This window comes from Cotesia glomerata, linkage group LG5, assembly GCF_020080835.1.
Source record: "Cotesia glomerata isolate CgM1 linkage group LG5, MPM_Cglom_v2.3, whole genome shotgun sequence".
Lineage (NCBI taxonomy): Eukaryota > Metazoa > Arthropoda > Insecta > Hymenoptera > Braconidae > Cotesia > Cotesia glomerata.
The window spans coordinates 26,810,241-26,836,154 of record NC_058162.1 but is presented as its reverse complement, the minus strand read 5'-3'; the positions used below and the strand labels follow the sequence as shown (position 1 = coordinate 26,836,154).

Sequence of the window (25,914 nt, the reverse complement as noted above, 5' to 3'; positions counted from 1 at the left end):
GTTACACTCATCGAGACCTTTCATTTGACTACCCACATCAATTTTTCATATATTTTATATATTTATATTCATTATATATATGTATATATGAAAAATATATAAAAAATGCATGTGGGTACTCGAATGAAAGGTCTCGATTAGTATAATGTCTGGATGAGCTTATATCTTTAAAAATGTCAATAGTTCACAAGATACAAGGTCATTTCTTAATTAATTTTCTCCTAAAATTTTAAATACACAAAAAAATCATTAAAATTGCTCTAAACAACACAATTTTCCACAAAAAAAAAAAAAAAAAAAAAAAAACATAATAAATACTAAACTTCTAAAAATACTAAAAATTCAATTTTATACAAGAAAAATCATTTTAATATCGCCATCTACAAAATCAAATTCTTCTTGCAAAAGTCTCACCAGAGTTCTTTCTTGCAAGAGAACTCCTCAGATAAGAGGGGGCTGAGAATTATCGTAAGGGGGGGATTGCTTAGTCCTCAGTCCTCAGAACCCCAACAAACTCTCGGCTTCTCCTCGAAGAAAAGAAGAAGAAGACGAAGAAGAAGAAGAAGAAGAAGAAGAAGACTAGTATTGTCGGGACCAAGAGTGGGCCCTGGGGCATCTTACGGTCTCTCTCTTTCTTGGGATCTCGTCCCTCCGTTTTTCTCATTCTCGCTCTCTCGGTCCGCCAATCAGGACCTCGGCTGAGGATGAGGATGAGCCCAGCCGCCTGACGGGGGGAATACCGCCGGTATCCGACGGTATTTAAGGTACCGTCATAAGGCGGCGCACGAGTAGTTTACTTCTGTTTCGTGTGCCGACGTGACAATAAGAGTAACACCCTCATACCCTCGAGCCGAGATTTTATCCGCTGAGCAGGGGTTCAGTGCAAGGGTGACAATTTCAGTGACAATTTTCTATTTTATTTTTAAGAAAAATTATCAACTGTGTCACGTTAGTTTTTATTTTATGTAACTATTATTTGATCGACTGTTTACCCCGGAAAATTCACCCCGCGCGCGCACGCCGGGTTTTATTAAACTCGCCGCCGGTTTCCGCTCACTCGTCCGCAGGCTCTCACGCGGAGCACTAGATTTTGTAATACTACAGACGATACATTCAATTATTTACTCTTTTTTACAAGTAATTATTATTGATACGAATTTTTATTTATTATTTTATTATTAGTAGTCACTTTTTTAATTAAGACGGAATTTGTGGTTGCAGACACCTTGACGGAGGAGATCTTGTTACTTAAGGTAAGATTTAATTTTATTTACTCATTTTTTAAAGTGATTTATAGTAATACAAGTGATGTGAGTGATTAGTGATTTATTATTTTATTTTTTTATGTGGGAATTTTTTACAAGACTTTAAATTAGCCATTTTCCAAGTGGAAATTATGAATTTATTTTTTGCAGAGAAGAAAAATTTTTTTTTGGACATAAAATTTTTTTTAAAGAAAAAAAAAATTTTTTTGTGAGAAAAAAATATTTTTAGAAAATTAAAAATTTTTTAGAATTTAAAATTATTTTTTACATGGAAATTATGAATTTATTTTTAGCAGGAAAGAAAAAAATTTTTTTTTGGACAAATAAAATTTTTTTTAAAGAAAAAATTTTTTTTGTGAGAAAAATATGAAAAATTTTTAAGTATTAATTTTTAAGTGCTAAAAAATTAATTTTTTTAACAAAAAAAAATTGATTAATTTTTAAATTTAGAAAAAAATATTTTAAATTGCTATTTTTAGTATTAAAAATAATTTGATGTTAAAAAATTTGAAAATTATTAGAATAAAATTTAGTGAAAAAATTTTTTTTTAAGTTAGAAAAATTTCTAAGTATTAAAAATAATTTTTTTAATAAAAAAAATTTATTTTTATAATAAAAAAAATTGATAAATTTTACTTAGTTTTTAAATTTAGAAAAAAATATTTTAAATTACTATTTTTAGTATATTAAAAATAATTTGATATTAAAAAATTTTGAAAATTATTAGAATAAAATTTAGTAAGTAAAAAAATTTTTTTAAAAATTAGAAAAATTTCTAAGCATTAAAAATTATTTTTTTAAGTGGTAAAAAATTAATTTTTTTCATAAAAAAAATTGATAAATTTTTCGTAGTTTTGAAATATAGAATAAAATATTTTAAATTGCTATTTTTAGGATATTAAAAATAATTTGATGTTAAAAAATTTTTAAAAAAGTTAGAAAAATTTTTAAGTATTAAAAATTGATTTTTTAAGTGGTAAAAAATTAATTTTTTTTAACAAAAAAAATTGATAAATTTTTCTGTTTTTAAATTTAGAAAAAAATATTTTAAATTGCTATTTTTAGTATTAAAAATAATTTGATATTAAAAAACTTTTGTAAAAAATTTTGTAAAATAACTAATAATTAATAATGCAAATAATTAAAAAAATTTTTAAAGTAAAAAATAAATTATTAAATTCTCCTTAAACAAATCTTTATTTTGTTCAAAATTGAATAATTAAAATAAAAAACAAAGATAAAAAGGCAGTGTGAAAAATAAAAAAGTAGATGATGGTATCACGATAATTACACATCAATTGTATTACTTGGATTTTTTATGTAATAGATATAATAACTATAAATAATAAATAATAGATGTAATTAGTTGTATTGATAATAATCGATAATTATGGGACCTTAAACTTGTTAATCATGACCAAGTAAAAAGTTAATGGATTAGAGTATCCGCAAGTCACGGTCTTCATTTAGTAATTTGTATCGTTATTATAAAGTTTTGTTTTATTTTTAAATATTTAACGATTGCGTTTAATAAAGAGGTGAATAGAATAATAACAATAATAATAATAATTAAAGGGAACTAAACTCTTGGATCTTCGCCGTACCCGTGAATAATCGCGGTTATATTACCAAAAAAATTATTTCAACAGGAAATAACCCTCCGAAATAACAGCCTGCACATAAATTTTAAATATTGCCGCAATTTTTTTAAAACATCTAATCAAAAAAAATTAAATTCCAAAAAAAAAAGGTCAATTTATAAAATTTATAAAATTTACTTACCCTCATTGAAATATTATTTCTTGCGAAATTATCGGTACCCAAATTACCAAGTCGTTGCACGTCGGTCATCAAATTCCAACGCGTTAACATGTGGACTTAATTTATATATTTTATTCCTCCATTTTGCCCATGTTTGATTTGCTTTCATCGTTAAACGCTAAATGTTTAACGCAGTGTAATGTAAAACGTATAAAGTAATCGACGGGCACGGCATGACCCACGTACATAACGATTATACTTCGGATGACTGCAAATCGATCCTATTCTCACGCATACTTTACATAATCGTTCTAGTTACTATAACTGTTCGCCGATTTATTCTTCCATTGGTCCCTTTTTTTTTTTTTTTGACCAATCCTCAGACTTTATCTCATAACTTATCACTTATCACTTGTCAATTGTAAATAATTAGACAATAATTAGGCTTGAGGATTTTCCTGTTCGTGCATTAAAATTCCGGGCCGTAAACGTCTTTAATTCTCAATTTTTTTTTATACGCACACATATTCACGTAGACAATGTAAACGGATAAGATTTATTCTCAAAACGTTTCTATGCGAAATTCTTGCCGAAAAAAAAGTTCGTATAACTGGTGTCAGTTGAATGACCTTACGTAATTTTTAGGATATTCATGGTTTGTTGCACAAACTCCAAATTTCGTAAAAAATAATTTATTTAATAAAATTATTTTTTATTTCGTTAAATAGATCCTAAAGATTAATAAATGCAATGCATTTTTAGGATCTGTGGTAATTTCTAGTAGAAATAATAAAGTTTTCACTGGACTTAAACCAGTAACTGGCCAGCGATATCGAGTAAGAACTAGAAATCGCGCCACCTAAGTCGTAAATATTGTTATACAAATTAATATTTATTTATTTATTAATTTTTTATCAATCGTTGATTTATGTTAGATTTAATTGTTAATTTTTTAAAACAAATCTTTTGATATTTCTGATCATGAAAATATTGATAACCTTAAAACTTTTAATTCAAAATTGACAGTTTTTTCTAAGTCGCCATGTTTTATTGGATCTGTTGTGAAACTGGCCAGTTACTTGACAGAAACTCGATACTATACTGGCCAGTTTCTGGTTAAAGTTTAGTTGAACTGGCTAGTTACTGCCCAAAAACTCCATTTCATTTCTACTGGGGACACTTGACGAATTTAAAGAAAAATGTACTCTATATCTATTAAATCAGGAGTTTAATTTTGGACGATGCTTAGATGTGATACGTTGATATGTTTATAATATGTATGAGCGATGATTAATGTCCCTATGTACTCTGTGTTATAAATTATAAAATTATAAAATTAAATTAGAATAGCTAATAACATTGTTCAAAATTAGTATTAAAGAAATATGGTCCCAAGGAGTTTACTCCAGGATCGAAGCAAATAAATAAATAGATAAATTAATATTTTGAAGGTTATAATTTTTTGCGGGAATCTCGCCAATAGAGAGGTCGCTTTTCTCCGTACTAATAGTTAACCTTAGTTGTAAAAACTCACACATTAACCTTATATATTACCTTGTACTAATTATACTGGCCAGTTTTTGGTTAAAGTCTAGTTGAACTGGCTAGTTACTGCCCAAAAACTCCATTTCATTTCTACTAGGGACACCAGACGAATTTAAAGAAAAATGTACTTTATATCTATTAAATCAGGAGTTTAATTTTGGACTTGATGCTTAGATGTGATACATTGATATGTTTATAATATGTATGAGCGATGATTAATGTCCCTATGTACTCTGTGTTATAAATTATAAAATTATAAAATTAAATTAGAATAGCTAATAACATTGTTCAAAATTAGTATTATAGAAATATGGTCCCAAGGAGTTTACTCCAGGATCGAAGCAAATAAATAAATAGATAAACTAATATTTTGAAGGTTATAATTTTTTGCGGGAATCTCGCCAATAGAGAGGTCGCTTATCTCCGTACTAATAGTTAACCTTAGTTGTAAAAACTCACACATTAACCTTATATATTACCTTATACTAATTATACTGGCCAGTTTTTGGTTAAAGTCTATTTGAACTGGCTAGTTACTGGCCAAAAACTCGATTTCATTTCTACTGGGGACACTTGACGAATTTAAAGAAAAATGCACTTTATATCTATTAAATCAGTAGTTTAATTTTGGACATACTAATAGTTAACCTTATTTATAAAATCTTACACATTAAGCGTATATATTACCTCATACTAATTATACTTGCCAAAAATTCGATTTCATTTATACTAGAGATCTCTAATAGTAACCACAAAATGTCCGTCAGTCTCATAACCTCTTTATAAAAAATTTTGTATTTAAAATCTGATTAACCCATTTAAAAAATAAAAAATCCAGTTGTCTAACATGAGTTAAAAGTTCATTCGGGCAGTTGTACTCTAACATATAATACGTGGTCATTGCCCCGTGCCGGCTCGTTGATTAACATGAAACAATATAACCTCAATGTATGTCACAACTGTCAAGTCATAACCACGTGTAGGATCTCTTTGAATTATTGCCAATAAAATACGATCCTCATAATATCTACATTCACATATTTCATTTTATTGCTCACCTTCTTAAAATCTACCGAATAATATTTCAAGAATAAAAAGTCGGCTTTAATAATAAATAAATAAATAAATTGCCCGACATTTGGTTTAAGTGAAATCAAACAAACAAATTAGTATTGTTGCGTAATTAATGTAAACATGAATAGACATGTAATTAAATTATTGTATTACTTGCAATTATTATATTACATTATATATTTATTACATTGTGTATAAAATCGAAGAACTTGACCGTAACAGGTTTACCTTGCACTTTTATCATCATTATTGATGTTATTATTATTATGAATTTAAAGTTGAGGTGAAGGCATCTTGTACAAGAAGACTGGCATCTGAATTTAACTTCATTTAATTGCGTAATTGAGACCGGGCTCCGAGGAATGCGTACAAGAGCCAAAGACCTGAACCTGAACCTGAACATGGAACATCCGAGATCCTATATTGTATATTCTTGTTTTATTTTGTATATAGAATATACAATATACGTACGGGGAAAAGAGAAACCAAGTATTTTCTTGTAACAGCAACTTCACTGTATTATATACGAAGCATGAACTTGAGATTATGTCAGTATGTGTGAGTATGTGAGTAATAAATTCGAGTGTGTGGGTGAGACGGCTGACTTGACGAGCGAATAATCGGTAACCGGTAACAGGTTGCTGGACCGTAAGTTGAGTAATGCACTCAACAATTGTCTTTCTCAATTGTTTTCTTATTTTTCGAGATTTTTTATTTTCATCCTTATTATTAAAAGAATAAGAAAAATTTTGTGTCCCAGATAGTCAATTTATTATGATATTTAGGCTGTATTTGAAAATATCTCCAGATACATAATTAAGAAATGACCTTGTATCTTGTGAAATATTGTCATTTTTAAAGATATAAGTTCATCCCGATGCACTCATCAAGACCTTTCATTTGAATACCCACATGTATTTTTAATATATTTTTCATATACACATATATATGATATACATAAATATATAAAATATATGAAAAATTAATGTAGATACTCAAATGAAAGGTCTCAATGAGTGTAACATCGAAATGAGTTTATATCGTAAAAAATGTCAATAATTAAAAAATGACCTTGTATCTTGTAAACTATTGATATTTTTAAAGATATATGCTCATCCCGATGTTACACTCATTAAGACCTTTCATTTGAGTACCCACATGCAATTTTGATATATTTTTCATATATACATATAAGTGATATATATAAATATATAAAATATATGAAAAATTGATGTGGGTACTTAAATGAAAGGTCTCGATGAATGTAACATCGAAATGAGTTTATATCGTAAAAAATGTTAATAATTAAGAAATTACTTTGTATCTTGTGAAAAATAGACATTTTTAACGGTATAAGCTCACTGCGATGGTACTCTCATCGAGACCTTTCATTTGAGTACCCACATGCAATTTTGATATATTTTTCATATATACATATATATGATATATATAAATATATAAAATATATGAAAAATTGATGTGGGTACTTAAATGAAAGGTCTCGATGAATGTAACATCGAAATGAGTTTATATCGTAAAAAATGTCAATAATTAAGAAATTACTTTGTATCCTGTGAAAAATAGACATTTTTAACGGTATAAGCTCACTGCGATGGTACTCTCATTGAGACCTTTCATTTGAGTACCCACATCAATTTTTCATATATTTTATATATAATATATATATATATATATATATATATATATATATATATATATATATATATATATATTTGAAAAAATATATCAAAATGCATGTGGGTACTCAAATGAAAGCTCTTGATGAGTGTAACATCAAAATGAGCTTATATCTTTAAAATATATATTATATATATGTATATATGAAAAATATATAAAAAATGCATGTGGGTACTCAAATGAAAGCTCTTGATGAGTGTAACATCAGAATGAGCTTATATTTTTAAAAACGTCAATATTTAAGAAAGTACAGTGCAATTTAACAAATGTTATTATTTAATAAAGCAAAATTTTATTTATTTATAATTCACAAGTCACGGCAGTCACGCAGTGACTGCAAGGTTGCTAAAAAAATTAATAATTAATCTAATTTTCTCAGGGAAAAATATGGAATTTTAATCACAAAAACTTGTAATAAATATTTAGAAGTTAAAAAAAAATTGTTGTTAGATTCCGATGTAATTAAAGAAGTAAATAATTTAATTAATTATTAATGAGTAAACAGTGTTTTTTTATCTTTTAAGTAATAGAATAAATACTTTTTTAAATTATTTACAAGCACTTAACATTGTAAATGCAAACAAATAAAATAATAAAAATATTTATTTAAAATATTAATAAATAAAGACACCCGGTATATAAAGTACTCAAAACATTGCAAAGTTCCATGAAGTTAATTTATGCACAACGACATTCCAGGTCTAAAATATTTATGAGTTAGGTTGTAACGAGGATTGAGGATTATGATGATGATAATAACCATAAGGATGAAGATGCTACCGTGGTCTGGGATCGTAACAGTAATTACTAAATTGAAAAGGAGAATCGGTAATTGAAAAAACTATAAATCGGTTTAAAATAACTGGGTAAATAGATTCTTGAATAATTTTAACAGTGAGTTGTGTAAAAACAGATCGTAAAAATAAATGTTAAGTAGTTATACTGAGACCGGGATTTAAAAGAAAAGGATTTTTAATAAACCATGTTGCGTTTGCGGGGTAGTAATTTTATCGTGAGATTAATCTCCGGTTTTATATATCTATATACATTTATATATAGTCCTCTTCCGTGGGTTGTCTAGTAACGGTAAAGCTCCACGATCGACTTGTTGTACCTTATAAACGGTTAATTATATTACACGACCGGTAATTAGTTGATATACCTCGTCACATTTGTACTCCTCAACTTCCGAAAGACATGATCATATTCTCATTTTTTAAATTATCATTCTTATTTATTTTTAATTCACCATTCATATAATATTGTCTTAATTAATCCGCCATTACTCTGTTATTTATTGCATTAGGTTATGATTATAAATCATTAATAAATCATTACCTAGCCGTGGCGAGCTTTTTTCTCACTGAATAACGGCACTCACGTGTAAAAAAATTTTTATTTATTTGTAGCGAACTGATTACACTATAAAGATCATCCGATTATTGCTGTAAATTCAGATAAATTTTTTTAATAAAAAAACTGGCAACCTTGCAGTCACTATGTGACTTGTGAACTATAAATAAATAAAATTTTGCTTTATTAAATAATGACTTTTGTTAAATTGCACTGTACTTTCTTAAATATTGACGTTTTTTAAGATATAAGCTCATCCCGATGTTACATTCATCAAGAGCTTTCATTTGAGTACCCACATGCATTTTTGATATATTTTTTATATATACATATATATAATATATATAAATATATAAAATATATGAAAAATTGATGTGGGTACTCAAATGAAAGCTCTTGATGAGTGTAACATCAAGATGTGCTTATATCTTTAAAAATGGCAGTTGTTCACAAGATACGAGGCCATTTTTAAATTATCGATATTTTTAAATATATAAGCTCATCCTAATATTACACTCATCAAGAGCTTTAATTTGAGTACCCACATATATTTTTGATATATTTTTCATATATACATATATATAATATATATAAATATATGAAAAATTGATGTGGGTACTCAAATGAAAGTTCTTGATGAGTGTAACATCGGAATGAGCTTATATCTTTAAAAATGTCAATAGTTCACAAAATACAAGGTAATTTTCTTAATTTTTGACATTTTTTAAGATATAAACTCATTTCAACGTTACACACATCAAGACCTTTCATTTAAGTACCCACGTGGCACTTTTCATATATATTTTATATATATAGTATTTATGGTATATATAAATATATAAAATATATGAAAAATTGATGTGGGTATTCAAATGAAAGCTCTTGATGAGTGTAATATCGGAGTGAGCTTATATCTTTAAAAATGTCAATAGTTCACAAAATACAAGGTAATTTCTTAATTATCTAGTTAAATTTTCTGGTTTAAAAAAATGGCGTCGTAAACAAGACTTAACCTTATCTTGATAATAAACACTACAATTATTTCTAATGTATAAATTTACAAACTCAGTGAACGCAAAAAGCAAACTAATGTCTCACTACATAAATAAATAAATAAATAAATAAAGAACATATCCATAAAAATGTTGAGAGTCTGAAGAACATAACCCCGAGTTTCGCACGCGGACAATTAAGTATAAATCAGTGAGATCACACTGCAGCTATTATGTGCATCCAACTGAGACTCCCTAAATTTCCTCTCTAAGAAGCATTCATTAGCTCTGAAACTCTCAAGTTTATTTAACACTTCCAAACAATATTCGGTATTAAATTTTTGATTCTTCAGAACAAAAGAGTTAAGCTAAATCTCTAGTTAAATTATTAGATTAGTAACAAAAAGGTTAATTAAGGATTATTTATTAGTCAAGATAGTATTTTATATAAAACAAATATCCAGTTTTTAAATCCGGCGGTTTTGTACCAGATGATCCTTAATAAATGACAGTGGAGACGATAAACGCATAGAGAGCACGGCATCTTGTCTCGGGAATAAGTACAAGAGCAAGAAGAAGAAAAAGATATAGATGGCAGTGGTGTTGGACTCTCCTAAGAGTAAGAAGGATTCCTCGGTAGAATAATTCATGAGCAGCCTTTTCTCTCAAGATACACTCGATTCCACGATATATATTCCAGATAGATCTAAATCGAGGTAAAAGTACTTGGCGTAAAGTACCTTGGTCATGTCACCATCCATCGTCTCTTTTTATCCTCCAATACATCGATATTGTCATCCCTTATAGAGCTTAATCGTTCCACTTAACTAAGCTTTTAGCTATTTTGTAGTAGATAATAAATAGTTACTTATGATCTCTAGTAGAAATGAAATCGAGTTTTTGACCAGTAACTAGGCAGTTCAACCAGAAACTGGCCAGTATAATGTCAATTTATTTGCTTCGATCCTGGAGTAAACTCCTTAGGACCATATTTCTTTAATACAAATTTTGAACAATGTTATTAGCTATTCTAATTTAATTTTATAATTTTATAATTTATAACACATAGTACAAAGGGACATTAATCATCGTTCATACATATTATAAACATATCAACGTATCATATCTAAGTATCAAGTCCAAAATTAAACTCCTGATTTAATAGATATAAAGTGCATTTTTCTTTAAATTCGTCAAGTGTCCCCAGTAGAAATAAAATCGAGTTTTTGGCCAGTAACTAGCCAGTTCAACTAGACTTTAACCAAAAACTGGCCAGTATAATTAGTACAAGGTAATATATAAGGTTAATGTGTGAGTTTTTATAACTAAGGTTAACTATTAGTACAGAGGTAAGCGACCTCTCTATGGCGAGATTCCCGCAAAAAATTATAACCTTCAAACATTAATTTATCTATTTATTTACTTCCTTCGATCCTGGAGTAAACTTCTTGGGACCATATTTCTTTAATACTAATTTTGAACAATGTTATCAGCTATTCTAATTTAATTTTATAATTTATAACACATAGTACATAGGGACATTAATCATCGCTCATACATATTATAAACATATCAACGTATCACGTCTAAGCATCAAGTCCAAAATTAAACTCCTGATTTAATAGATATAGAGTACATTTTTCTTTAAATTCGTCTGGTGTCCCTAGTAGAAATGAAATGGAGTTTTTGGGCAGTAACTTGCCAGTTCAACTAGACTTTAACCAAAAACTGGCCAGTATAATTTCGAGTTTCTGTCAAGTAACTGGCCAGTTTCACAACAGATCCAATAAAACATGGCGGCTTTGAAAAAACTGTCAATTTTGAATTGAAAGTTTTGAGGTTATCAATATTCTCATGATCAGAAATATCAAAAGATTTGTTTTAAAAAATTAACAATTAAATCTAACGTAAATCAACGATTGATAAAAAATCAATAAATAAATAAATATTAATTTGTATAGCAATGTTTATGACTTAGTAGGTGGCGCGATGTCTAGTTCTTACTCGATATTGCTGGCCAGTTACTGGTTTAAATCTAGTGAAAACTTTATTATTTCTATTAGAATAGTGTAAGATTTAGACAATAGGATTTAAACAAGACCAATTATGGTTACACACTTAGTCACTAAATTAAGATAGATTTGAATTGAACTTGCTAACTTAATAGATTCGACTACATGTATTGCAAATTTACAAAAAAGGCGTCGAATCGATATTAGAGATCAATTGATAATATTCAAACATGTTTTTTTCAAATATCTCCCTTCTAATTAAATTCCATAAGCAGGTACACGGTAATAATAGCAACCAATAATAATAATAATAATAATAATAATAATAATAATAATAATAATAATAATAGAGGTTAAGGAAGTTCGAGCGTAACTAATGAGTCAAAATAGTGTTAAAATTTTTTTTTAATTTTACTCTTCCCAATATTCGTCAAAATTCTCTATTTTAATTTAAACAATTTAATAATTGATGATTTTACTTTTTTAATAAAGTAAAGTAATAAAATGACTTTGGTATTTATTATACTTGCCGGAGTAAATAAACAGATTTGGCAATAGCGCGCTTGATTATACCCATAACTGAGACGTGGATGAGTGTGTGAGTTAAACATTTCTCTCTCTGTAACTATATTTCTATTCTTTTCTTTTTTCTCAGCTGTTGACGCGATGTTGTCAAATCTTTATTCGAATAAATGGCTGACGATAAACCAGTTACAAACATAAAATTTGACTTTAAATATTTCAAAAATTATATCGGTAAAGTGTTATTATTAAATTGTTTTTATATTTTGCAATAATCCAAGTTTCTTGTGTATAATTTTTTATCCGTTAAAGTTGGGAGGTTAATATTTAAAAAAATAATTAAAGACTCGACAAAACGTTTGTCCGCCATAAAAGCCCGTGTATAAGGAGATAAAATATCTGATTTTTAAAATTTAATATCTAAGTAACTACACGGAAAAAAGTAAACTGCAATAAATAATAGTCGATTTATAATAAGTAATGATCAACTGCTAAAAATTACCATTTTAAACAGTAAAATCGTGATTTTACTATTCACTTTATAATATTTACCATTTAAACGTTACAATTTACTCTTTACATGGAAGAAAATACTTCTTCAAATAGTAATATTCGCTATTTAAATGTCTAAAATGTTAACGTATAATAATTAATAATTCAGACTTTGATATTTATCATTTCGTACCTAAAAAATGATCTTATGATATGTAAAAAGTATAAAATAAAATTAGTAAATTTCTAATACAAGCAACGTCAATATTTACAAAGTAAAATGGTAAATTTTAAACGCAAAGCTAAAAATCAATCTGTAATTATTGACTTGCTTGGACTGTTAAAATGTATATTTTAATAGTATAATTTTTACTGTTTTAAATGTTAAATTCTCCCAGAGTGAGACTCCCTTCTCTTTCATCTAAGTTCCCCTTCTCCTCATAATATCGAGTATATATTGAAATGGCAATTTTTACTGTTTGAAACTGTAATTTTTTAAGATAAAATAGTCGTTATTTACTATAGTGACAGCTACTAATCACTTATTTTGGATATTAAATTATAAATTGTGGCTTTTATACTTTCTACATTAAGTTCTGTAATATTTATATTTTTGCCACCCCGATGTCCGCTTTACTGTTTAAAACTATAAAAATTAACCGGAATCCGAGTAAATATTACAGTTTACTTTTTTCAGTGTGAGTCTTTCCTTAAATTTCCTTCATAAATTACTTTCTTGATTTGATTAATCTTATTATCCAACGCTGTACACGGAAAAAAGTAAACTGTAATAAATAACAGTCGATTTATAATAAGTAATGATCAACTGATAAAAATTACCATTTCAAACAGTTAAATCGTGATTTTACTATTCACTTTAGAATATTTATCAATTAAACGTTACAATTTACTCTTTACATGGAAGAAAATACTATTTCAAACAGTAATATTCGCTATTTAAATGTCTAAAATGTTAACGTATAATAATTAAGAATTTAGACTTTGATATTTATCATTTCGTACCTAAAAAATGATCTTATGATATGTAAAAAATATAAAATAAAATTAGTAAATTTCTAATACAAGCAACGTCAATATTTACAAAGTAAAATGGTAAATTTTAAACGCAACGCTAAAAATCAAACTGTAATTATTGACTTACTTGGACTGTTAAAATGTGTATTTTAATAGTATAATTTTTACTGTTTTAAATGTTAAATTCTCCCAGAGTGAGACTCCCTTCTCTTTCATCTAAGTTCCCCTTCTCCTCATAATATCGAGTATATATTGAAATGGCAATTTTTACTGTTTGAAACTGTAATTTTTTAAGATAAAAGAGTCGTTATTTACTATAGTGACAGCTACTAATCACTTATTTTGGATATTAAATTATAAATTGTGGCTTTTATACTTTCTACATTAAGTTCTGTAATATTTATATTTTTGCCACCCCGATGTCCGCTTTACTGTTTAAAACTATAAAAATCAACCAGAATCTGAGTGAATATTACAGTTTACTTTTTTCCGTGTAAACGGTGACTCTTTTTAAAATGTTTGAATTAAATAAATGACGTATTTATTGATTTGTATACTTAATTTTAAAGCTCAAAGTTGGAAATTATTTTTTACATTAGATTCGCTCGAACCTCCTTAAGTATTCTCGAATACACCGCTGTTATAGCGTCGCCTCTTAGCGTTACTGCGTACTAAATATACTAGGAACTTAAGTACAACATTCTTACAATCAAAGTATATATGTAGTGCGATAATGAGGACAGTGAACAAAACTCAGTGATCGAGAATCGGTAGCTGTATTCTGTTCCTCGGGAATAGTTTGCGTGACCGGTATACAGTAATCGCGATAAAACTCTTAGCTCAGTACCCACTACACCACCGTCCAAAGAAACAAGTGCTACTGTATGCTACTCTGATTCTCCTTCTCGTTCTGGTTTAAGAACTACTCAGTCTCTGGTTGTACTCTTAGAGAATAAGAATGTCGGTCGTGCGGTCCAGCACAAGAACAGACTCCAAGCATGTCCCCGTGGCCCAGGTGGAACATTTTCTTATTCCTTTTTCTTATTCTTATTCTACGGTGGATGTTGATGTATAAATAGACCTTATTCTTCTTATTATTATTTCTTCTTAAGAGTTGCTCGGGTGAGAAGAAATAAAAGAGACGAGTGCAAAATAATGTGGATGAACCGGATGCAGGGGCCATGGGCATGGACAAACCACCCACCCTAACGTTCCAATGTCCTCCACGTTAACAAACCACATCCACTCTCAAACTCCATCTGATTGTAACTACCTCTACTCAGCAATAAGCAATTGTTGATTTAAGTGTCTACTTTTGTTATTCTTTCTTTCTTCTTGCTACCGTACTAACAGTAACAGCCGACACGCCTGAGGTAAGAGGTTAACTCCAATGATATTCGACATGCCTCTCAAATGAAATTAAGATTTATATCAGCTTAGCCAACAAGTTATTAATTGTTTCAGGTGAATTCTTACCTGGAGATTGGTAATCAATCTTTTGTTGATTAATGTTAAATCAACAGTTTGGTTATTGATTTTTTGATCGATTCTGGAGAGAGTCCATTTTGTCGGGAATTTATAGCAAAATTTTGAGGTCAGTGTATTGATGTGATAAAATGGGTTTTTATGGTTAAATTTGGTATCATTGGAAAGTTGTGCCTTTTCATGGTTTCATATTATTCTTACCAATGGACAATTTATGATGATAAGTATTTAGGGTGCATTCGAAAATATCTCTAGATACATAATTAAGAAATGACCTTGTATCTTGTGAACTATTGACATTTTTAAAGATATAAGCTCATCCTGATGTTACATTTATCGAGACCTTTCATTTGAGTACCCACATCAATTTTTCATATATTTATATATTTTATATATATTATATATATGTATATATGAAAAATATATAAAAAATGCATGTGGGTACTCAAATGAAAGCTCTTGATGAGTGTAACATCGAAATGAGCTTATATCTTTAAAATATATATTATATATGTTACATAATTAAGAAATGACCTTGTATCTTGTGAACTATTGACATTTTAAAAGATATAAGCTCATCTCGATGTTACACTCATCGAGACCTTTCATTTGAGTACCCACATCATTTTTTCATATATTTATATATATATATATATATATATATATATATATATGTTGTATATATATATATATATGAAAAATATATCAAAAATGCATGTGGATACTCAAATGAAAGGTCTCGACATGTGTAATGTCAAGATGAGCTTATATCTTCAGAAATGTCAATATTTAAGAAAGTACAGTACAATTTAACAAAAGTCATTATTCAGTTAAATTAAAATGTTTTAATTTTTTCTTTCCTTAGTTTGAGATTTTTTTGACATAAAAGTTTTCAAATTATAAATAATAACGTATGAGATATAATCAAAAGGCATAATTTGGCAAAATAATTAAGCCAACGGTGTTATGATTAAAGATTACGGGATTATAAATATGAGAATATAAAAAAACAAAGATAAATAACCCCAGGTGAATGAACCTGGATTTAATTGTTGCGCAGTTGATGTTTTTTTAATTACCGCCCACCTGGATCTGGAGAGTTTTAGAGTTTGAGATCGGGTATGAGTATAAGGTCAAGGAACGTGATTGAATGGGAATATTGCTGACCAGTACACATATACATACACTAACTCAAGATGGTTTGTGACCGAGGGACAAGTACAACTTGAGAAGTTGTTAGTTGTTATTGTTATTGTTGGTGGACGTCGATGAATCCAGGAAGCATTTGCTGATTTCACCTTACGCAGCTCCAAAGAATATACACAGTATATATGTCTTAAGCCTCAACTCCAAGTGTTTGTTTAAATCATTCTTTTTACTCTTAACCATTTAGCAGTGTGCCGGGACTATTTACAGTACGGTCGCAATGCCCGGAAAGAAAACTGGTCCGTAAAGACTACCCGTCTACAGACACGTAGACACGCTGTCAGGACAAACGGACCGTTGTCTTTTCTGTGTAAGAGTGTTTTTCCCTTTTCAAATCACCTTCTATATACAGAGCATAGCTTGAATTAATTTATTTGTTTCATCAACAAACTTTCTTTGGGAATAACTATATTAATTCCTCCAGTCTTGGGAACAATGTACTTATCATCATAAATTAACTATTGGTGAGAATTATATTATAGACTAGCAATTTTGCAGTCACTATGTGACTGCCAAGACTTGTGAACTATAAATAAATAAAATTTTGCTTTATTAAATAAAGACTTTCGTTAAATTGCATTGTACTTTCTTAACTATTGATGTTTTTAAAGATATAAGCTCATCTCGATGTTACACTCATCAAGAGCTTTCATTTGAGTACCCACATGCATTTTCGATATATTTTTCATATATACATATATATAATACATATAAATATATGAAATATATGAAAAAATGATGTGGGTACTCAAAAGAAAGGTCTCGATGAATGTAACATCGGGATGGGCATATATCTTCAAAAATGTCAATAGTTCACAAGATATAAGGTCATTTTTTAATTAATGATATTTTTAAAGATGTAAGCTCATCCTGATGTTACACTCATCAAGAGCTTTCATTTGAGTAGTCACATGCATTTTTGATATATTTTTAATATATACATATATATAATATATATAAATATATAAAATATATGAAAAATTGATGTGGGTACTCAAATGAAAGGTCTCGATAAGTGTAACATCAGAGTGAGCTTATATTTTAAAAAATGTCAATAATTAAGAAATTATATTGTATTTTATCAACTTATGATATTTTTAAAGATATAAGCTCATCCTGATGTTAAACTCATCAAGAGCTTTCATTTGAGTAGCCACATGAATTTTTGATATATTTTTCATATATACATATATATAATATATATAAATATATGAAAAATTGATGTGGGTACTCAAATGAAAGGTCTTGATGAGTGTAACATCGGGATGAGTTTATATCTTTAAAAATGTCAATCGTTGACAAAATACAAGGTCTTAATTATGTATCTAAAAATAGATCATTTTCTCTTAATAACATAGATCATATATTTTTCTCAACTATTAATTTTTTTGTTCTTAAATTAGTGAGTGTATAAAAAAATGAACGATTGTTCTTAATATTGTAGATAATTAAATAAGATTTAATAAAATAGGGTGTCAATAATTGGATCCCTAGCACTATAATTGGAGCCTTTACCTCAATATTTGAATACAGTTAAACATATAATTTTTATAGAACCCGGGTTTAGTATGGTCAGTATTGAATAAATTATAGAAATTGAAAGTTTTAAAAAGGCATGAAAGAAGGTAAGAATAAAAAGGGAAAAAATGTAAATATAAGATGATACTTAACACGGTCCATAACTCTCACAACGGATGTAATCCGTTATGTAAAGCAGGTGCGGCTCTCAATAATTATTATCCGAAGAGCAAAGTTAACGGTCATACGTCTTTCTTATTGTTGAATAAACCCCATCATCTATTCACGCACATAATAAACTATTAGTTTTAGTTAACATAATAAAATCTATAAATTTTTATTATACCGACTATTCTCGAGTCCGTTTGTTTCAATCAGCTTCAGTTAGCTTCAGAATAGTCAAATCACCTTGTTTCATTATTTTAAAATGACTTTCGAAATTTAAATCCCTCTTGAAGCAAATAAAAAGAAGTTTATCGGCAAATATTTACTCGTAATAATCTCTGTTAAAACTATTTTATTTAAACAAATATTATTTTATTCAAAATTAAATTTATTTTAGATTTTTTATTTCAAGTCCTTGAAGATTAAAATTTGCTAATTTAATTACCATAATTTTATTTTTAAGTAGATTTCTTTAGAATAATGTCGAAAAATGGCATTGGCTCAAAAGTTTATGCATGTAACGCGCGATGTAAGCAGGATTGCGCCCACAGTTCTTAACAGATCTTTATGAAATTTTGTAGGCTTATTCTGTGGATCAATACCAAGATCAAGTTGGAAGATGAGCAAAATCGGCCGGTTAGTTTACGAGTTGTGGGTGTTTGAAAATTTTTTCCATTTTCAAAAAATTTTGAATTTTGTATTTTTTACGAAAATAATCTTCCAGATGTAAAAGATAGATAAAATCCAACAAATTTATCTTAAACTTCATTTAATTACCTTCAATTTAAACTATTATTTGTCTAGTTTTTATGATTTTTTTAATTAATTCCATGAATTTAAAAATTTTTCAATGAACATATTTAAGCCCTTTTTCTTTAAATAATTTTTAAGCCGTAAAAGATAGCTTGAATTTATTAAATTTATGTTAAAATTCACATAATTATATTTAATTTGAGTTATTATTCGTCATCTTTTGATACTTTTTTCAAATAATTTCGGCGTTTGGAAAGTTAAAAAAAAATCAAAAATAAATTAATTTTTAGCTTTTATCATCAAATAACTTTCATCTGTTAAAAATCCTATTTTTAAGGTAGATGTCTTTAAATATCTATTTGTTGTAGTCGGTCTCATATCATTATTTGCAAAAATATGATAAAAAATAAATTTTAGGACATTATTGCCTTTTAATAACGTTTTTTTTTTTTTCAATATTTTTTTATTTTTTGGAGTTGCCATATTAAAGCAAATTTTAAGGGAGTTGGGAAAGAACGGATAGGGGAAAGGGGGGACCTACTCAGTGGGAATTTTTCCGTAATTGAAAAAATAATCAGACAGCCCAGACTGGGAATCGAACCCAGATCTTTCGGTTACGCGCCAAGGGCTCTTCCAGTTAAGCTATCCGAGACAAATACTGACTACTTTATTCAGTCACGTATATAAGACCCACCGAGCAAACAACGCCACCATCCACAAAAATTTTCAATTTTTCAATATTCAAACAAGAAATCTACATATTCATGTCGAGTATGGCCGAATGGCGTTTTTTTAAGACTTGATTTGATTTGCAATTGAAAAAAAGTGTAGTAGGAAATTTAAAAACAAGTTATTAAAAAAAAATAGAGATTTAATCTTGGTATGAATTAAAAAGGAAGAGAAAAAAACAATAGAGGAAAATTAGTAATGCTGTATGGGAAATTATTTAGTAGTATGTGAGTGTGTGTAATATGTAATGCTTACGGAGGAGTGAAAAGATTAAGTGTTGTAGATAAATGCGTTGATTATGAGAGTGTAAGTAAGTCATGGATGAGACTTACGTAATTTGTTTGAATGAGATGGAACGTTGCGTGAATATTCACGCTCAAGATCATCGTCTACATTAAAGTTACACGGTTAATATTTTTTATTATAAAATATAAACGATAAATCTCTGTAATATATATATATATATATATATATATATATATATATATATAAAGATATTTATGGGTAATGCACTTAACTTGATTGTAAATAAATATAAATATTAAGCTTTTGACAAACCGCATTAATGTGTTAAGATTTAATTGATCTTGTAGATAAGAATGACATCACTTTTAGATAAAATCTTCTCGAGGACGTTTACAGTCATTTTTTTTCTTTATCAAAAAAAGGAGTTTGATTAGAAACTATTTATAAGAATAATTATTCGAGAATGAGGTGCGCGGCTGGGTAATTTACGATAGTACTTTAACCTTTGTAATAAATACGAGGTTGTTATTCTTTTAATTATTCAAGTCTGAAGAATAAAACTATAATTATTATTTAAAAAATTATAAATAAGGTAAAAGCCCCAATAATTGAACAGGGGTCTAAATATTGACACCCTAAATTATTTTTAAATATATTTAATTATCTGTAATAAGAATAACTATCATATAAATTTTTATTAAATTCTAATTAATTAAAAAATTTAAAAAAATTACTGTCAGTTAATATTAAATATTAATTATTAAAAAATAAAGTTAGCACCAGTTAAAACCAGCTTACGAACGTTTATTTTTTTAACAACTTTGATTAGAAACGCATTTTTTTAAATGCCGAGTTTAAATTCATTTCTTCATCTAATAATATTATCTTTTTTTTTTTTAATTAACAATATATGAAAAATTTATAAAATTGAATAATAGAAATTAATTGTATGCCTTATAATATTTAAATAATGGGTGTCAATAACTAGTTGATAATTTTTAAGTTGAATCTCATATTGACAGCCATTCGACAGTGCTCTCACGGCTTTTTTTGACTTTAACCTAAAAAATTAACTGTAAGAGTTTGAACTCTTCTGATTAAATAAATTATTTTTAAATTAATTTTAATATTTTTAAAAATAATTAATCATTTATGGAAATTATTATTAATAAACTTTAATAAAATTGATTACCTAATAATAAGTTTGAATAAATAAGACTAAGCAGATGATTGTAAGCATGGTTAGTATAGGTGTCAATAATTGGGACGAAGGTATGTCAATAATTAGATCAATCAGTTTTTTAACCTGCCAATAATTGATCAGTGATAATAATTTTAAAAAATTTGATTAGTAAAAACATTACTTGAGACATTACCACAAACAAAATTCACGATATTGACATATGATTGCTTAAAAAAAATCAAATCATAACTTTGTCTCTGATAGAGTCAAAACTACTATTATAAATTAATTATAAAATTAAGCTTGCTTGTCATGTATCATATTATATATTGATATTTTGTAATATATTGTGGTTATTAAAATAAATAAAACTTACGATTTTTTAAATAAAAAAAGTTTTAGACTGGATTATTAATCTGCATTTTCTGTTATGAATAATTAAGCCCGTAAAATAATTTCCTCAATAGTTAATAAAACAAAATTAACGGTAAAACCTTTTTTGCTAGACGTTCCTCGACTCTGAGAATTATAAAAGCTCAGCACATACCCAAGATAGATGTTTTTTTCTTCTACTCGTCCTATCGCGTAACATCCACCGTGATTGTACACGCGATTCTATAAATAGCCGCCTTTGCATTACATTTAACCGCGACCTGTTGCTGAGCACCCTTCGCCTATTCCGGCTCTCGAGCGTGCAACAATATTAAAAAATAAAATAAAAAATACAAGAAACTTTGAGAGTAATCGGAGCCTTAAAGGTTCGAACAAAAATTTCGACCGCCCACAAACCACTAATACACTCCATTAGTACCTAAGGTTTATAAACTCTCTATAGATATATCGGCCGGTTAGTGTTAATGATAGAGCACATTAACTTGGTTTTAAGTTATCAAATATCATTAGAATAGTTTATAATTAAATTGGTAATATAAAAAAGACATGTTTGAAGATTTATTATCAATTCGACGCCTTTGTTGTAAATTTGCAATGCATGCAATCTAATCTGTTAAGTTAGCAAGTTCAATTCAAATCTATCTTAATTTAATGACTAAGTGTGTAACCATAATTGGTCTTGTTTAGATCCTATTGTCTAAATCTTACACTATTCTAATAGAAATAATAAAGTTTTCACTGGATTTAAACCAATAACTGGCCAGCAATATCGAGTAAGAACTAGAAATCGCGCCACCTACTAAGTCATAAACATTGCTATACAAATTAATATTTATTTATTTATTGATTTTTTATCAATCGTTGATTTACGTTAGATTTAATTGTTAATTTTTTAAAACAAATCTTTTGATATTTCTGATCATGAGAATATTGATAACCTCAAAACTTTCAATTCAAAATTGACAGTTTTTTCAAAGCCGCCATGTTTTATTGGATCTGTTGTGAAACTGGCCAGTTACTTGACAGAAACTCGATATTATACTGGCTAGTTTCTGGTTAAAGTCTAGTTGAACTAGCAAGTTACTGGCCAAAAACTCGATTCCATTTCTACTAGGGACACTTGACGAATTTAAAGAAAAATTTACTTTATATCTATTAAATCAGGAGTTTAATTTTGGACTTGGTGCTTAGATGTGATACGTTGATATGTTTATAATATGTATGAACGATGATTAATGTCCCTTTGTACTATGTGTTATAAATTATAAAATTAAATTAGAATAGCTGATAACATTGTTCAAAATTAGTATTAAAGAAATATGGTCCCAAGAAGTTTACTCCAGGATCGAAGGAAGTAAATAAATAGATAAATTAATGTTTGAAGGTTATAATTTTTTGCGGGAATCTCGCCGATAGAGAGGTCGCTTACCTCCGTACTAATAGTTAACCTTAGTTATAAAAACTCACACATTAACCTTATATATTACCTTGTACTAATTATACTGGCCAGTTTTTGGTTAAAGTCTAGTTGAACTGGCTAGTTACTGGCCAAAAACTCGATTCCATTTCTACTAGGGACACTTGACGAATTTAAAGAAAAATGTACTTTATATCTATTAAATCAGGAGTTTAATTTTGGACTTGGTGCTTAGATGTGATACGTTGATATGTTTATAATATGTATGAACGATGATTAATGTCCCTTTGTACTATGTGTTATAAATTATAAAATTATAAAATTAAATTAGAATAGCTAATAACATTGTTCAAAATTAGTATTAAAGAAATATGGTCCCAAGGAGTTTACTCCAGGATCGAAGCAAATAAATAAATAGATAAATTAATATTTTGAAGGTTATAATTTTTTGCTGGAATCTCGCCGATAGAGAGGTCGCTTACCTCCGTACTAATAGTTAACCTTAGTTGTAAAAACTCACACATTAACCTTATATATTACCTTATACTAATTATGCTGGCCAGTTTTTGGTTAAAGTCTAGTTGAACTGGCTAGTTACTGGCCAAAAACTCGATTCCATTTCTACTAGGGACACTTGACGAATTTAAAGAAAAATGCACTTTATATCTATTAAATCAGGAGTTTAATTTTGGACGATGCTTAGATGTGATACGTTGATATGTTAATAATATGTATGAGCGATGATTAATGTCCCTATGTACTCTGTGTTATAAATTATAAAATTATAAAATTAAATTAGAATAGCTAATAACATTGTTCAAAATTAGTATTAAAGAAATATGGTCCCAAGGAGTTTACTCCAGGATCGAAGCAAATAAATAAATAGATAAATTAATATTTTGAAGGTTATAATTTTTTGCGGGAATCTCGCCGATAGAGAGGTCGCTTACCTCCGTACTAATAGTTAACCTTAGTTGTAAAAACTCACACATTAACGATATATATTACCTCATACTAATTTAACACCGAAGTTAAAATTAATTAATCACGGAAGCTTAAATTCACTTTTGCTCTTGCTGCCTATCGCTCGCTAATTCCCATAATTACTTTCTGTTGAGCATCAATTTGAAAATAATAATTAAATTAAATTAAATTGAATAATTAAATTACCCTTTCTTGCAAATTGCAAACAAGGTAGAGCTTGAGTCTCAGGATTTAAGATTGAAGAAACATCTGCGGTCAATCAATTAGAGCCAGCACGTCAACCCACGGGAACTTGAACGTGAACGGGAATTCACATAGCAGAGTTGTGTACTGTATATAAATACATATATATGTACAATAGCCCCTTACTTCACCAATCAATTAGTACTTGCGCGTTAAAATTCCTCGGCATTGTTGGAAAATACCTTTAAGAAAATCTCAGAGACAAAAGTGTATTTAAACACCAAAAAAAAACTCTCTTTAGAATTTATTTTCATTTGTTATTATATGTTTTATGTTATTTATTTATATATTTACTCACATGTATAATGCGTGGACGTTTTGATGGCACACAAGTAAGCGTATGCCGTTAGTAGCCTGGAGGCTGGAGGCTAAGAGTAGTACGTAGAGGTACCATTCGTTCACCATTACCGTGGAACGCGGAATATGATTACCCCTTACTTAAAATATTTTCTCCGACATTATTTTCTTCCTCTTAACTGAGAAACACCTAAATCATTTATTTAAATTAATTAATTTTTATTTTTTCTTCTTTTTCAGGATGGTGTGGGAGAATACCGGGCGCTATCGGCCCGGACTTATTCTGTGGCTTTTTATAATCCTAATTCACTGCACTTATTCTGGTAAGTTGCTTTTTTATCACAGAAAAAAAGAATTATTTGTCTTAAATAATTCAATTTATTTAAGTCGTTTTTTAAAATATTTCTTTATAACTATATACATTTGGTACAAGTAAATATAACAGTTGACTCAAATTATTTTATTATTTGTCAGAAATATATGATTTATTCGTGGTAAAGATGCTAAGTTTGTCCGAAACAACGACATCTTTGGCATTAAAACTCTCAACTACTGCTCTCATGATGTCACTTGAACGTTGAAAACAAAACTTGAATGTTTTGATTACAACTTAAGCTATAGCGATGTTTCAAAAAATAGTTTATTTGCATACATAATAGTGTTTGCATAAATAATATTAATTAATAACTATTCATTAATTGAGGATTAAAAAAAGTCATACCTAACCTATATGTTAAGGTGTTTAAAATATTATATTGTACGAAAACAAATCTAAATTATCCTTAACTTACAATTAACACTTTCATTCAATAGAAGACACGGAAAATATTTCATTATTCAACTAAAACAATAGAAAATAATTTTTTTTTTTCATTTTAAAGCCATTATAATTTCTGAAAATTGATAAAATTAATTTAGCAGATATTTAATAATTTTTATAACTTTTGTTAACAAATAAATTATGGCAAAAAAAATAAGAAAAAAAAATTGACATGTAGAAATTTAAAAAAATTGAAAATGCAATTTTTAAAAAATAATTTTTTAGAATTAATTTGTTTGTTAAATAAAATTAAAAATTGGTCAAGTGACAACTAACTTTAATGTTACAATAAATTTTAAAAGTTCATTATTGTCGTCAATTATGATTTATTTACCACAAACAAACCATATCTTTACCATGAGTAAACTATTTATTTTACGCAACTAAATCGCTCAAATATATTATATATTTCCCAGAAATAAATATTTATTTGGCCATATCCAAATATCTTATATATTTGGCACAAATAAATCTTTTTTTCTGTGTAATCACAATTATTGAACCTAAAATCAGTTGAATTAAAATGATAAAAAAAGAAAAGGAATGTCTAGCATTAGGGATGATACAAATCCTAAAAAAGCGATTGCGTGCAATATCTCGAGCTTCCTGAATGCTGGGTAGAGTACCTGAACTCTATACTCGGGACTAACTGACGGTAGATCTGGAATCCCGGTGTTTAGCTCCCATAATGGGTGCTCACTACGAGTATTATTCTCTCTTCATCTT

General features: G+C 28.0%; 1 protein-coding gene across 5 annotated transcripts in view; it reads left to right on the top strand.

Moving 5' to 3' along the window:
- Positions 1-801: 801 nt before the first annotated feature.
- The window catches only part of LOC123265581 (titin-like), a 41,599-nt gene continuing 16,486 nt past the window's right edge, over positions 802-25,914 (top strand). For 4 of the 5 annotated variants that reach the window (XM_044729364.1, XM_044729363.1, XM_044729362.1 and 1 more), the window contains exons 1-2: positions 802-1,253; positions 24,609-24,691. In XM_044729364.1, the coding sequence (XP_044585299.1) occupies positions 24,610-24,691 (82 nt within the window). In that variant the 5' untranslated portion in view covers positions 802-1,253; position 24,609. The remainder of the gene's footprint in view (positions 1,254-24,608; positions 24,692-25,914) is intronic. The other variant, XM_044729361.1, reaches the window with a different exon arrangement.